Here is a 14,213-nt window from a genome sequence, read left to right on the forward strand (position 1 = left end):
CCTCCATCGGATGAAATGTGACACTTTAATCTTAACAAATCATACGATTTTATATCTTATTTGAACATTTATTAAACAACACTTATAGTCTGACTTCTATCTGTATCTGTATTTTAGGTCTGTTGTGCACTTGTATATTCTTAGTGAAACCAATGCACTCAATGTTATTTGGATATAAAGTTTGTCAAATTAACCTTTGGATAAAGAGCACTTATATATATATACACTAATATTGTTATAATATGAAGTTTCTAAGAAATCAGCTCATTATTAAATACATATTAAACCTAATGAATTGCTACACGACTCCTCTTTTTCTCTGTTCAAAACTAAACTGATGAAAAGTTGACATTTGCTCACACAAAGTTATAAATATGGATTAAAAATAGGAATCTGCTGACCAAAGTAAACTCATTTAAGTTTCATTATCTAGATAAAGATAAATTAATTGAGGAAGTTGGTGCAAATAAGGACAAACGTACATTATCACAAACGTTGTCAGGAGTCAGGTTTTCTAGTTTCCACAGTGTAATGCTGTGTAATTAATGAACTGGTAAAGAGCTTATTCAGTCTGACTGCGCTTGACTCGCTCCATCACAAGACTGCAGTCAGCAGACTGTCCTGTATACTGGCCTCATGTCTCCGATTACACCCAAAAGGATAATTCAGTTAAACTGTCTCTCTCTCTCTTGTTTCTCTGCTGTCTCACATATGTACACAAACACATAAAGTCTTCATTTTTATAAAAAAATAATATTTTTTATTTCTACAAGCAATGCAGTGAAGAATAAACGGGAAATCCTCGTGATGCTGCTGTGTTTGTGTATTTCACATTCTCTTGCAGCGCTGGAATATTATTTATTTTCCTCCTTTACTCATAACAATAGTTATAATTTACAGGAACTCGGTGAAGAGCAGCGTGTGGCTTTCATTTTCTCTGAAGGAAGTGACTTTATTGTTTTCAATCCCAACTTCCTCTGTTGTTTTGGGAATAAGGCATGTGTCTCAGAGCGGCCGTGTGATGAGCACATGACAAAACTTTATATTCTATTGGTGAAATGTTTATGTTTAACGGTTCACTTCGCCTCTCTCAGATCAACAACACATAGAAATATTCCAGGTTTAACGGTAAAATAACCTTTTTACACCAAACGTGACACAATGCTAGATCTACCTATCCCTCTATCTATCAAAGCTATCAAAGCTATCAAAGGGTCCATCCCTTATCTAATAGAAGGTATATGTGATCTCGGTTTGCTATTAACTGTGTGTGAATCTGTTTGAGCTACTGTTGACGTCTGAGCTTGAAGTAAGTATGAGCAGAAATGTCTGATTTGCAATTACAGTCTGCTGACGGTAATAACCTCGCCTAATGAAAGTCAGGGAGGAGATGCCGATGGCCTGAGTAACACAGGAGTTGAGATTAGACTTATACGACAGAAGATAAAGTGTCCAGAGAGACAGAAAAAGACAAAGTCAGTGCGGATAACACTTTCATATCAAGCGCACCAATAAGAAGTTAAGAGTAAGAGAAACAGAAGGAGAAGTCATAACGAGAGTTTAGAGTCTGCGTTTGTACATCAAAGAAGAAGAAATTGAATTTGGGAATGAGTGGAGGAGAAATCGGTCACGGTGGTTAGTTCAATGAAACGATTGTAACGTTCCAGGAGGAGATTCTTTTTTCCAGCATCGCCAGAAGAAGGACCATGTCTCATCTGTGGCTTCCCATCGTCATATTCCTGTGTTTTCTTCCACTAGCAGGTATGTCCACGCAGGGAAATGATTCATAAAGTCATTTAAAGTCATTGTAGTATGTGTACTCCAGTTTATCCTTTTCTTCAAGCATCATTTTACAATTCTGTTTTACAGCTATATTCAGTTGTATAATGAAGGGTCTTTTCAGCCTTACTCTGTTATTATGAGACAATGGTATCATTAAAATAAAAAGCTAATTTTAATGGTTTATCTGCTAAGATTTAGGAAACTTGTCGACAATATAGAATGTAGAATATCTGAAAACCGTCTGATACAATCACTCTTTACTGATATTATTTTTCTTTCTTTCTTTTTTCATCAGCCTGTTTGCAATGTTACACCTGTTTGATCCCGACCGTCTCTCCTGTGGACTGCATCAAGTTTCCTCAGGAGTGTCCGGCCGGGCAGCGCTGCCTGTCCAGTACCGCGACAGCAAAACAAGGTCAGATATATATCTTATGTGTTTGTGGGGTTCCCAAAAGTGGGTAACACACCTTATTTGTGGGGTCTGGCAACATAGTGGGGACCCAGATCCCATAGGTTTATACTGCTGTTTGAAGGTCAAGACTACAAGACTACTATAGTGGATTAGGTTGTTGTTAGTCACTCAGTTTAGATTACAGAGCCGGGAAAGCACTATGTCAATGTTGGGTCCCCACAAAGATACTGTGTGCCCCTGGAAGTCTGGGTTACAGGCTTAGAATTAGGTTTATGTTAGGGTCAGGTTAAGGGACATTATAGAATATTATGTCTATGATGTGTCCTCACTAAGAGACATAAGCGTGTGTGTGTGTGTGTGTGTAGAGGATGAGGTTACTAATTTTCTTGGAAACGAGGGCATGATGGTCATGAAGTAGCAGACAACGCCTCATTGTGCAGAGCGCTGTTTTGGAACAGACTCGACCGGATCATCTGTATAAAGATCTAGTTTTTTATTCTAATGCAGCTCCATGAATTTAAACTGGAACACGGTCTGTGACTATCTGACATTTACCATTAATACACGTGTGTTTTTATATCCAAACTCCTGAATGGACACTATTGCTTTTTTGTTACTTTTTGTAGTAGATTCGTAAAATATAAGCACAAATGACCACTACAGTGTCCATCACTAGCTTATGTTTCCAAAGGTGATTATACACTCATCAATAAACCACAACATTAAACAAGATATAACTACTATTACCTTGTTATACTATTACTACTTTGTCTTATTCAAACCAAAAAGATATGGAGAATGACTGACCCTAAAGGTTTCACAGCACATTTTCTACATACATTTTCAAATTATGTCATCTGTCTTATATTTAATACTTTAAAAAGTCATGTTTCTAAAAAATGAATTATACATTCAGTGCCTTTAATGCTGCATTTGCTTCTTTAAGTTTAACATTTTATAAGTAGCTTATAAGTTGCTATTGAACAAACAACGAGAAGAAGCAGCTGCAGCAAGATGATGGAACTAAAAGTGGAATTTGTAAAAGAAAAAATGGAAATGTGACATTCAATATTTGTACTTAGCTTTCATTGATAATTCTTACATGACCTTCCTCAGCCAAATAATAATAATATTAAATCATGTTACATTCATTCAGTTTGAAGTTGAAATTACGCTCTTTTTTTTTTCTAAAATATACTAAAACCTGCGATGACTGCAGGAGAAGAAACAAAGAAATGATTCGACAGTTCATCATTGTGTCACATCAGGCTGGTTGTTGGCTCAATAATGTCTGTGAGGACATCAAATTATCTCTAAAAATAACTCTGTGGGTGAAATGCTCACCTCATCAGTGTGGGCTCAGTGTCAGATAAGGAGATAAGAGAAAGTGCTACTATTTGCAAGTAGATCAAGGTTACAGTATATTGTTTCTGGCTCTCACCTCCTTTTTCCCCCTAAACATGCACTTCAGAGGTCACAAAGGTCACAGAGGACTTTTTAACAATTAGACATTGACATTAGATTAAGATGGAACGAGAGATAAGGTGACTCTTTTGTTATTTGAGTCATTTTCTACGCACTCCATTCAAAATTCCTTGTATTTTCAGTAGAACGGAAGTAGAAAGGAAATGTACCACAGTTTGAGAACCATGTCTGTATGTAATTAATATATATTTGAAGCTCCAGAATACTTTACTTTGAATATCATCTGATTTTATGTTTGTTTTGTAAGTGACGAAATGACATGTTTTGAACCTCTCGCCATTACTGCATGCATCCCATTCAGACTCTTTAGTCTCTCTGCTCTTCCAGGCGCTCTGGAGATGACTATGTACGAGAAGAGCTGTGCCATCCCCGCCCAGTGCGGCCTGAGCGGACAGAAATCCACCGCAGGTCTCAAATTCAACTACACCAACGTCTGCTGTGACACGGACCTGTGCAACAGCGCCGTGACTGTTGCTGCCCTCAGCTGGAGTGGAGCGTCTCTCTGTGTGCTGCCTGCACTCGCTCTGCTGCTGAGCTGAAGCTGCCGAGCTGAAGTTTAACGAGTTTAACCCTTAGAACACAGAGCATTTTAGCTGCTTTTTTCCATTACTATGTTTAAACATACAGTATATACAGAGGGCCTTGAATTTCCTTTTGGGTACCACAAGTTTTTTGAAATTGAATAGAATTAAATAAGAATGTACAATATAGTACATATAGAGTATCTTACATCCTTTTTTTAAGCACAACCTACGCAATCTGATGAAAAAAAAAACATTAATTTTCACCAACTCTATAAACACACGTGAGCAAATGAAACAAAAAACATGTAAAACTGGATTGAATTTGTGAAATTTGGTAAAACGTCACAGTTCAAAGTTCCCTTGGGCTCGTTTTTATGAACAAAAACAAAGTAAAAACGCTCGATTTTGTGACTTCTACTGAATTTCACTACTAAACCTGAAAAAAGTACATTTTCTACAACTATCAGGTGACCCTTCGCATGTTTGACACCTTGGTTGCAAACAAACATGTTCACAATTTGAAAATAAAACTATTTAATCTGCTATTTACTAAACTATCTGCAGTGAAACAAACACAAAAACTATAGAAACAGACAAAATTACACACTCAGAAACATAGATGTCATTTAGCTTATGTCTATAAATCAGTATCTTATTGATAATAAATAATAATAATAATAATAAATGCTACTTTTACAGTATCATGTGCACTATGTTAAATGTATTAGGATCATGTTTAAGTCACTGTTGTTGACCATGTATGAATTGTTGCTTTGAAACTGATGAAATAAAAAGACACGTCACAAGTTTGATTTGTTATCAACAGATGATTTTTATTGGGACAATAACAAACGTGTCTCTTTAAGAGCTTTTCAGTATAAAATACATTAATGTTGTGCTATTAGTTGGATTGTTTCCACTGTTGGTCGGTTTCATGTCTCACGCCGCGTGTGACATTCAAGTGCAACTGCTTTAGGCGAGATGAAAAACTGCTTGGAAGACAACTAAATAACACAAACTTCAAAAATATCAGGAGGGAAATGCAGAGCGGCATGAAATGAAAGTGGAAAGAAAAACTGGTTCCATACATGAAGATAGAAAATAGTCATTAAAAAAAGAAATAAATGGATGTAACAATGGTCCCTGACATCATGTCAAGTCCTACAGTAAAAATTAAAAAACTCCAGTCATGTAAAATACGTCATATATGTTGAACGTTCTCTCGTGTGATTTAACGTTTGGGGGAAGAAGAACCAACTGTGTCTAATACACATAATCACAGTCTGTGGAAGCAAAGATTGTCTTTTCCATTTGTTGATAATTGCACTTAGGTTTCATTTTTCATATGATATTCACATAGTTCCAACACATACAGAGGTTCTAACACTGATATCTACGGTTTAAAAGTCAGTCTGACGTGTGAACAGCTTCTATAAATGTGAATATGCACAGTTTTCAATGAACACAAGCTGCTACAGTGTTATTATCCAACTTATAGTTAACATTTAATGATATTACTATTACTATATTCTTTTTTTTTTATTGTCAACAAATCCCATAAAATGAATACTGAGAGAAATGTGACTGGTTTAGCAGCGATCCAAAACCACCTCATGATGGCGCTAGATGAAAAGGCAAAATGTAACTGAGACTGTCGAATGAAAACTACAAATGTGAATGTCAGGGACAAGTGGAGAGGAGGCTGTTTTTCATAATATCACTAATATGTATCCATCATTTTAAAAATGTATACTGGTACATGTATCATATACTCATTTACAGCCATATCTGTCATTTTGAATTGTGAACAAATCATTTCCAAGAGAGGTTTTGTGAATTAATTCAAACTAAACAAATCTCCTGGTCTTTGGGAACCATTGGTGTAGTTTCAGATACGATGATATTGATTATTATTGTGATAAAATGTCATCATTTACCAAATAATTGGGATGTTCAACAGAAAACAACACTTTTTTTAACACATTTTGAGGCAAAACATTCATGAAAATGAAGCTTTTTCATTGTAAACACTGAAGTTGTTTACATTAAACGACCTAATGTTTGCTTTTTTTTTGCCCCTCATGATAAAACACGTGATAAATAGGCCTCAAGCCTCGAGCTGCAGCCGCTGCTGCTGCTACAGGAGGAGGAAGTGCATGCACTGTCACACTTATAACACCTGTGTAACACGCTAACATGACCTGGTCACCTTCATTTATGGGATACTGAAAAAAAAAGAAAAGAAGATCCTTCATCAATGACAGACAGAGCAAAATAAAGTGAAGGCGAAAAGCTCTTAGAGCGGATCACAAACAGGCTTGGTAATCTGGAATAATCCTTTCGGCCTGCTGAGGGAGCAGAGAAAGAGGAAGCCCGAGTCTATTCAAACCATTTCCTGTCTCTGTAACTGTTTTCAGCCCTAACTGCTCCGCCTTCCTCACTGACGTGCACTACGAAGAATAAAAAGCTGCGACTCTCTAACGACAGTTGGCTTTAATTTAAAAAAAACACTGTACAAGGCCTCGTTCCCTCAAATTTGAAGTAATCTCAATATGAAGCTTGTGTGATTACGGAAAGACACTTTGGCAGCTGAGGTGGTGCTGATATTTTTAGCTGAATCAGCTTGTGTGAGGTACTGGTGAATAGTTTGATTTCATAGGCAGTTTGATTTCTGTTTTTACAGTGATGGTGAATAAAAGCAAGGCTGTAGTTTAGAGTGTGTGTGTGTGTGTGTTTATTTCTGAAAGCAACGTGATCGACATGAACAAGCTCAGCAACTGAACTCACTTTCCCTCTATTTACAGTACTTTACACATCGTTTACTTCATTGGTTCATCCCCTTATTTTTTTTTAATCACTGTATTATCATCATTTATTTTTCCCTTTTTCATTCCTGCCAATTAGTTTTTTCTTCAATTGCTTCCTCATTGTTGACGGTTGACATTTATGATGGCAGAATAACATCACTCACGAGTATCTGCACCAGATTCACAATAGTTGACGTTTTGCAATCGAAAGTTCACAGAACTGCAACCAGGCTCCAGTCAATCACATGAGCGTACTCTCATGTAAAAATGATTGTATATATAATTGTCTAATACAATATTCTCTTGGCGTAATTTGACATTTTAACCCTTCTGTTTCCGACTGGATTTGGCATGCGTATTTCTCATTACCGTAACTCCTAGAATAGAAAATTCAAACACGGACTGGCGATCTGTCCAGGGTGTGACCCCGCCTTTCGCCCTATGTCAGCTGAGATTGGCGCAGCATCCCCCGTGACCCTCATGTGGAGGATAAAGCGGTAGAAAATGGATGGATGGATATGAGTAAGCAGAGAAATAGAGCTTTGTGCCCATATACTTGTCATTACGGTAGAACCTCAGGACTTCTGCGGAACGACCGTCCAATCACAGACAAGATTCACCTCACTCGTTGAACATTTTCTGACAATTCTAGAGCCATAAAATCAAAATAAATCATCATTATCATAATGGTCCTAAGAGGGTTAATTAGAAAGCTAATTTGTTTTTTCTTGTAGTCTAAAAAAACTAAAATATAGCTATTTGCATATCATGAAATCATGAATGTGGAAACTTTCCATAGAGGCTGTCAGCTTCTGTGTGTATTTGTATCTGCTCATATGTTTTTAATTCCTCATTTAAACAAAACATAGTGCAGGCAGATAAAAAAATTAAAAATATCAACATTCCTGCAGTTTTCGAGTACATTATAGAGACAGATAAACAGATCGATCATATTGCTTTCAGACTGAATCATTGATGTGTGCATGTGTTGTTTGTTTTGGGGCTTTTTTTTTAATGTTGTTCTGCTGGTGCATGTGCGAGTCGTGCATCCTGCTGTCCTCCTACTTGAGAGCTTTGGCCACGCAGGAGTAAGCGATGTGGATCTCCTGGTCACCGGGGCAGGTGGAGGCGAACTCCTCCCGCGCGTACGCTGCGTTCAGGTACCTCCAGAGGTTGGTTAGATACTCGGGGATGTTGAATTGTCGGTATTTCAAACACACCACCTGGAGTCAGCAAATCACTTTCACTTTCAGGCTGAACGCACTGATTCATAATACTGCATATGAGATGTTATTAAATCCATTTCAATTCATAATCCGATTTAAGCGGGGCTAAAAACAGAGGATTACCTTCACGATGTGGAGCTTTGGCAGCAGGTTGCAGTCAGCCAGAGTGAGCTGTTGGCCGTCCAGGAAGGGGCGGGAAGAGACAGTGACCTCATCAGCACTATTCTCGTCAATCTCGTCAGGAAGTGGGGAGCCGAGGTAGTCGTCCAGCTTCTTCAAAGCCTTCAGCAGGCCTTTCTCTAAATCTGAGAAATGAGAAAAATTCAGCACAAGATCAAAGATAAAGCAACAGTTTATCATCTGCTCTCATTTTAGACAAGAGAAAAACTCAATTTAACTCAACTACAGTGACTTAGACACGCAGAGCAACAGGTGACAGTTTTGCAGCGAGACCCAAAAGCACTGACACACGTTATTTACTTATATGGAGAAGCGATTTTGTTTGATTTTAAACAGCTGAATTTTACTAATAAAGATAAACGTACTCTCGTTTGCCTGCGGGTTTGAGTTCTTGATGTAGGCGGAGAATTTGGAGAAGACGTCCATGCCTGCTGTGTTGGACTCTGGGTTACGAGCAGCCAGACGTGGATATCTAAGCAACAGAGAGATGTATAATAGTCATTCACATATGATTATCACAATCATGCAAATACATTTTTTTTACTCACTTTAAATGAGGGGAAAAAAAGGGTTTAATTACACCCACATTGTATTTGTGTACAGCTTTTGTTTATTTGTACATGTATTTGTAGCCTTCAATAGTAAAAGATATATTATATATATTATATAGACCCTTTCAGTGTATACAAACATCCCAACAGGTACGCGAAGAGCATAAATGTCCGCGGTCCGAATTATTCTGAATATGTTCTTTCGTTGTCAATGAAGGACCGCGAACAATACCTAAATAAATTAGTACTAGTAATAGTCAGCTTGACCCAGCTGCCATAAAAGGCTAGATGATATTAGCAAGTGGCAATTAGACGTAGCGCTCGAAAGAGTCTATTTCTTGCAGTGTCATTATTTATCATTTAAAGCTGTGAAGTCTAAAGAATGTTCACCAAATGCACTGTAATAATAAACCGTATGTGCGGCTTCAGCGTCATATCAAAATTGTGTTTTTGAACATATTTTGTGACTTAAGAGGAACAAAAACATGCCGCGTCATCATCATTTTGACACCAGATTGGATGTCAGTCGCCTTATCATATCAGATCTCAAAAGCACAAAGCTGTAAAGCTGAGATTACTTGGGAGGGCACAGTCTTTCCTCCAGGAACTCCTCGATCTTGTTGGTGTCAGTTTTCACCTCGCTGCCGTACAAAAGGAAGGGAGGCTGAGCACCAGGAGCCAGGTCCTTCAAGATGTCCGGCTTCCTACAGATGGACGGGAACAGGAAACATCAGACAGAGGAAGGAGAGAGTGAGAAAGAGAGAGAGAGAGAGTGAGATGGATTTTCCAGAGTGATAGAAAAGAGGAAGGAACAAACTAAAAATACAAAACAGATATGAGGCTAGATATCATCTTTAGGAAGTTGCTCATATCTTTTAATGCCTGCTAAACGACTAAATGACCCAAGACCCAAGATTTCACGGTACATTAAAACAGTGGGCGGACATTCCTCTGTTGTGCCAACAGAAGCTTGCAGCAGAGCCAGAGAAAACAATACACAATCAGTGAGTTTCCATGCACATTCACCTACGCCATTCAACTGTACTATTATCCTCGTCCCGCTATATACATTGACTACAGGGGACTCGAGTAAATGAATGAAGTGTGTCCGCCTCCACTGTGTTAGCTGGTGATACGCCCCCTTTTTAGCTTGTGAGTATTATATAGACAATTTATTTTTAGTTATTAACAATGACGATCTCTGTGCAGAGTTTTCCTGCCAGTGCCTTTATGGGGCCCTAAGCAGACATTGATTTTGGGGCCCCCCTCCCACCACCTCCGCGTAGCTGTGCTTGACTATTATTGGTACAAATAAAACACTATATACTGCATTAATTGTATGTTATTTACACCAAACCATTGTCACGTTTGTATGTTTTTTAACCATAGAGGGCAGTAAAAATCACAAAAGTTTGCCCTTAAACACTGAGTGTATTGCCGAGGACACATTTGCGCGAGCACACTTTGCATTACCGTAATTACGCACAATTTTGTACTATTTGAGTGAGGTTTCTGAAATCTGAGAAGTTGCACTTCAAAGACATGTGGTTATTACGGTAATTTCAGGGAGCTGGGGAATCAGTGTCTTTAAAACTAAAAGGAATTTTCAGCAAAATAAAACCAAATAACTTCAGATAAACACTATTTAGATCTCTAAAAGTATCTACGGATATCTAGCGTATCGGAAGCAGCTACTTAGTTCTCTTATGCCTTTGACCAGCTATGTTGTCCATTCACATTCAAGCTAACAGAGCATATAATTAGTCTCATTCTCCGTCCAAAAAGCGTAACGGCCTGGATTTCACCATCCTTTTGTTGCTGTTGTCTTCTGTGTATTGGCTTCTATTCTATTATTTCCAGGTATTATACTGGGGTGGGAACTTTGGTGCTTGGGCAGTTTGAGTATGACTCTGGTCTGACTAAAGGTATAAATCATTTACTCCCATTATTGCATTATCTGGGTGCATTAGTCCGACTTTTGAGAAAGTCAATTTAAGTCGGACTCAATACGAACACAATACTTTTTGACGAATGTCATGTAAACGTTCTGACAGATGAAAGGTGTGTGTTTTCACCTCTTCATATCCACGGTCGTGACGTCAAACGTGACTCCTTTCAGCCACAGCACCATGAAGAGACGCTGGGAGAAAGGACAGTTTCCGATGCTTTGACCATCGCTCCCCGCCTTCAAAACAAAAACAACAGAATTATGGAGAGTTTAAAATGTACTGAGTGCAACATGTCACTCTTTCATCTCCTTTGCTAAATCTACTGTACTACAACTACCGTTTTTGTCTTTAGGTTGATTGTTATTTATAACAATTTTGTTATAAAACATTCGGTTACAATAAAATGCACAAACAATTGCTGACAATTTTAACAATGGACGCTGTTAGTTCCAAACACTCAAGTCTGGCTAATACACCTTTTTTGTCTAAAAAAAAACATCACGTAGCGTTCTGAAAGTTAGCAAATGTACATTCATTTTGACCCTGCACGATCTAAACTGTTACTGACTAAAGAGAGAATAACAAGCAGATGTGTCCACCATGAAAACAGCTGTTAGTACAAATCACTGTTGCATCTGTGTGGAGCTTTTCCTCCTCTGAGGAAATGATCACACAGCTTTTGCTTTGTGTGGCTGTGGGGAAGTCATACTTCATGTGAAGTCACTGTAAAGCTTCCTCAAGGATTTGTACTACAGCACATAAACATGAGGGCAGTCATAGTTCATTCTGGAAACGTCTTTTTACCAGAGACCATGTGAAACTAAACACAAATACTCTCAAGTGTAACGATATGTGACGTCACTGAGAAGTTTCATCTCAATTTGATACAATATAATAAAGTGAAATGCAGTTTTTAAAATGTTTCTATGTTCTCTGCCAATTTAAAGTGCAAAATGAACGCAAAACATATTAGAAACAGAAAATATTCACATTTAAGAAGCTGAAAAATCATCGTTGACAATGGGTTGGATTGCAATTCAAATTACAATCGCAATTATGTTGTTATTAATCAAATACAAAATACAAAAAAATCTCAGTTTCCTGATTTCAGCTTCTTAAATGTGAATATTGTATTTATTTCTCTCTGACAGTAAAGTGAATTTTCTTTTTTGAGGATGTTGGTTTTTTTTTAACCAACCATTTTAAAACATATTAAGTGACGAAATAATGAGTGGTGATGAAAATAGCCATTACAGTTGCAGAGTACTGCTGACTGAGGTGAACAGAAACCAGGGTTTAGAGAAGTTACAAGAGCATCTTTCAGCCATGATGAAAAAAAACAGAAGAGGGCGGTGGACCATGTTCACATGTTCACACAGAGGAATCATTATTGAAACTTGTGTCAGAGCATGAGGAGACACAGAGCCTGTTTTTTGGCTCTAACGCTAACATGGGATTAGACTGCCTGGCCAATATACTAAATATAGATTATCTTAATGTGCATTTAATCAGATTAGACTTCATGCTGTTTATAAGCCTGCTTGAGGTGGTCCACACTGACATTGACTAAAAATACACTGCAGGAAGTCAAAGATATAGGAATAAGTTATCGGTTTGTAATGTTAATAAGACAGAGATCAAAGTAGAAGGAATGTGATAATGTCAAAAAAAACACAAGTGAAACGCATTAAAGTCGCATTGTGTCGCAGTGACAGCGTCACTTTCAGGGTGTGACTTTTCTTTTCCATCATTCACTCGCTTACCTTGACAAAAAGTTCCACTTTGGCCTGAACTGCGTCGCTCATCTTCACCTGAAACGCACACAACGTGTTTTTATTTCACAAATAAGTGGAAATAAATCCAAAAGCTGTTTTTTTTTTTTTTAAATGAACGAAAAAAAAGCGGTTCTGAAAGTCGAACAGAGCCGAGCCCCCATCTTCCGCTGTACGACTCCCGCCGAAGAGGCGACAACTTGACAAAAGTGAAAGACTTGTAAACGCAGCGCGCGGTCTCTTAACAAAGTAACAAACCAATAACAGACGTTGTAACAACGTTAGTGATTAATGAGTGAGTTTAAATTACCTCAACGTGCTTACAGTCGTCGCCTGTTGCTGCTGCTGGTCGCTGGTTTCTCCTCCTCCCAGAACTGTGCTGCTGCTGCTGCTGCTGCTGCTCATTTACCACACACACACACACACAGGCACACAGCGTCCATTTCCTGCTGCTGCTGCTGAGCTGTCTCTGTGTCTCTGCACATGAAGTGGCGTTCAAGGCCGAGTAAAAACAAACTCCATGTCTCTGAAGTCACACTGACCGTAGGAAGGACAGTCTTGTATGAAGTATCTTAAAGGGATACTTGACTAAAAGTTACCAGAAAATAAATGACTTTGGTAGAAGTTGAAGTCACTTTTTTAGTCTATGATATTTAGTATCAAAAGTCATTTTCTGATATAAAATGTACTCACGTTCTAGAAGTAAAAGTAGTAAAAGTAGCTCAGTGGTTGGGTGAGCTGTCGTTCAATTCCTGGCTCTGCTAGTCCTGTAAGTGCCCTTGAGCAAGACACTTAACCCCATGTTGCAGCGTTTGAATGGGCAAAAACTAGACTATTAACTCTTCTTCTGATTTGATTTGGTAATAACGACTTGAGTAACAAAGATAGTTACAGGAAATGTAGTGGAGTAAAAGTAAAAGCTGCTCGAAATATCGAAGTAAACTATTCTATTTTGCTATAATTAGATGTTTTTCAGTCTTCATACTTTTCTGCTTCATTCAGTTCCATCCACTGACATTTAACTCAAGTTATTAAGGTAGTTAATGAGACACTGTGGCATCAGGTCACAAGGCAAACACTAATGAGTAGCTGTGATCCATTAAATGAAAAAAAAAACAAAAGACAACACACTGGCATATTCCTTATAAGACATTATAGCAGAGTTGGTAAGGCATATTATGTCATTAAGGGTGAAAAAGTGCTCACTGTCAGTGTTCGAGGAATCCTGCAAACTATTAAACAGTTTAATTATTTATCCCATAAAATAAATTAGATTAAATGATGAAAAACATTATGCTGGTTTTCCGTCTGATCTACACTTTTACCTTTTAAAAGCACAATTAGTTATTTTTCGGGAGCAGGAGCAGTGGGCAGCACTTATCTGCACCAAGGGAGCAATGGGGATTTGGTGCCTTGCTCAGTGGCCACTCATCGGCCACTAGCACAATTCCTACCCCCTTGCCATGGGCGTGTCTGTGTGTCTGTGAATTTACCAATTTTCTAGAAAAGTACAACAATTATAAAC

General features: G+C 38.0%; 2 protein-coding genes across 2 annotated transcripts; one reads left to right on the plus strand and one right to left on the minus strand.

Annotated features, from left to right (window-relative positions):
• Positions 1-958: 958 nt before the first annotated feature.
• lypc (ly6 domain containing, pigment cell) lies at positions 959-4,483 on the plus strand. Its single transcript, XM_044053130.1, has 3 exons — positions 959-1,761; positions 2,078-2,197; positions 4,007-4,483. Exons 1-3 carry the CDS (start codon positions 1,707-1,709, stop codon positions 4,216-4,218), a joined length of 387 nt encoding a protein of 128 aa, XP_043909065.1. The 5' UTR covers positions 959-1,706; the 3' UTR covers positions 4,219-4,483.
• Positions 4,484-5,015: 532 nt separating this feature from the next.
• clic1 (chloride intracellular channel 1) lies at positions 5,016-13,082 on the minus strand. The gene is made up of 7 exons (XM_044053260.1): positions 12,999-13,082; positions 12,680-12,727; positions 11,043-11,152; positions 9,546-9,671; positions 8,782-8,888; positions 8,360-8,541; positions 5,016-8,233 (listed from the first exon to the last, which is right to left on the minus strand). Exons 2-7 carry the CDS (start codon positions 12,719-12,721, stop codon positions 8,072-8,074), a joined length of 729 nt encoding a protein of 242 aa, XP_043909195.1. The 5' UTR covers positions 12,722-12,727; positions 12,999-13,082; the 3' UTR covers positions 5,016-8,071.
• Between the last annotated feature and the right edge of the window lie 1,131 nt (positions 13,083-14,213).

The sequence above is a fragment of the Solea senegalensis genome, linkage group LG20 (assembly GCF_019176455.1).
Source record: "Solea senegalensis isolate Sse05_10M linkage group LG20, IFAPA_SoseM_1, whole genome shotgun sequence".
Lineage (NCBI taxonomy): Eukaryota > Metazoa > Chordata > Actinopteri > Pleuronectiformes > Soleidae > Solea > Solea senegalensis.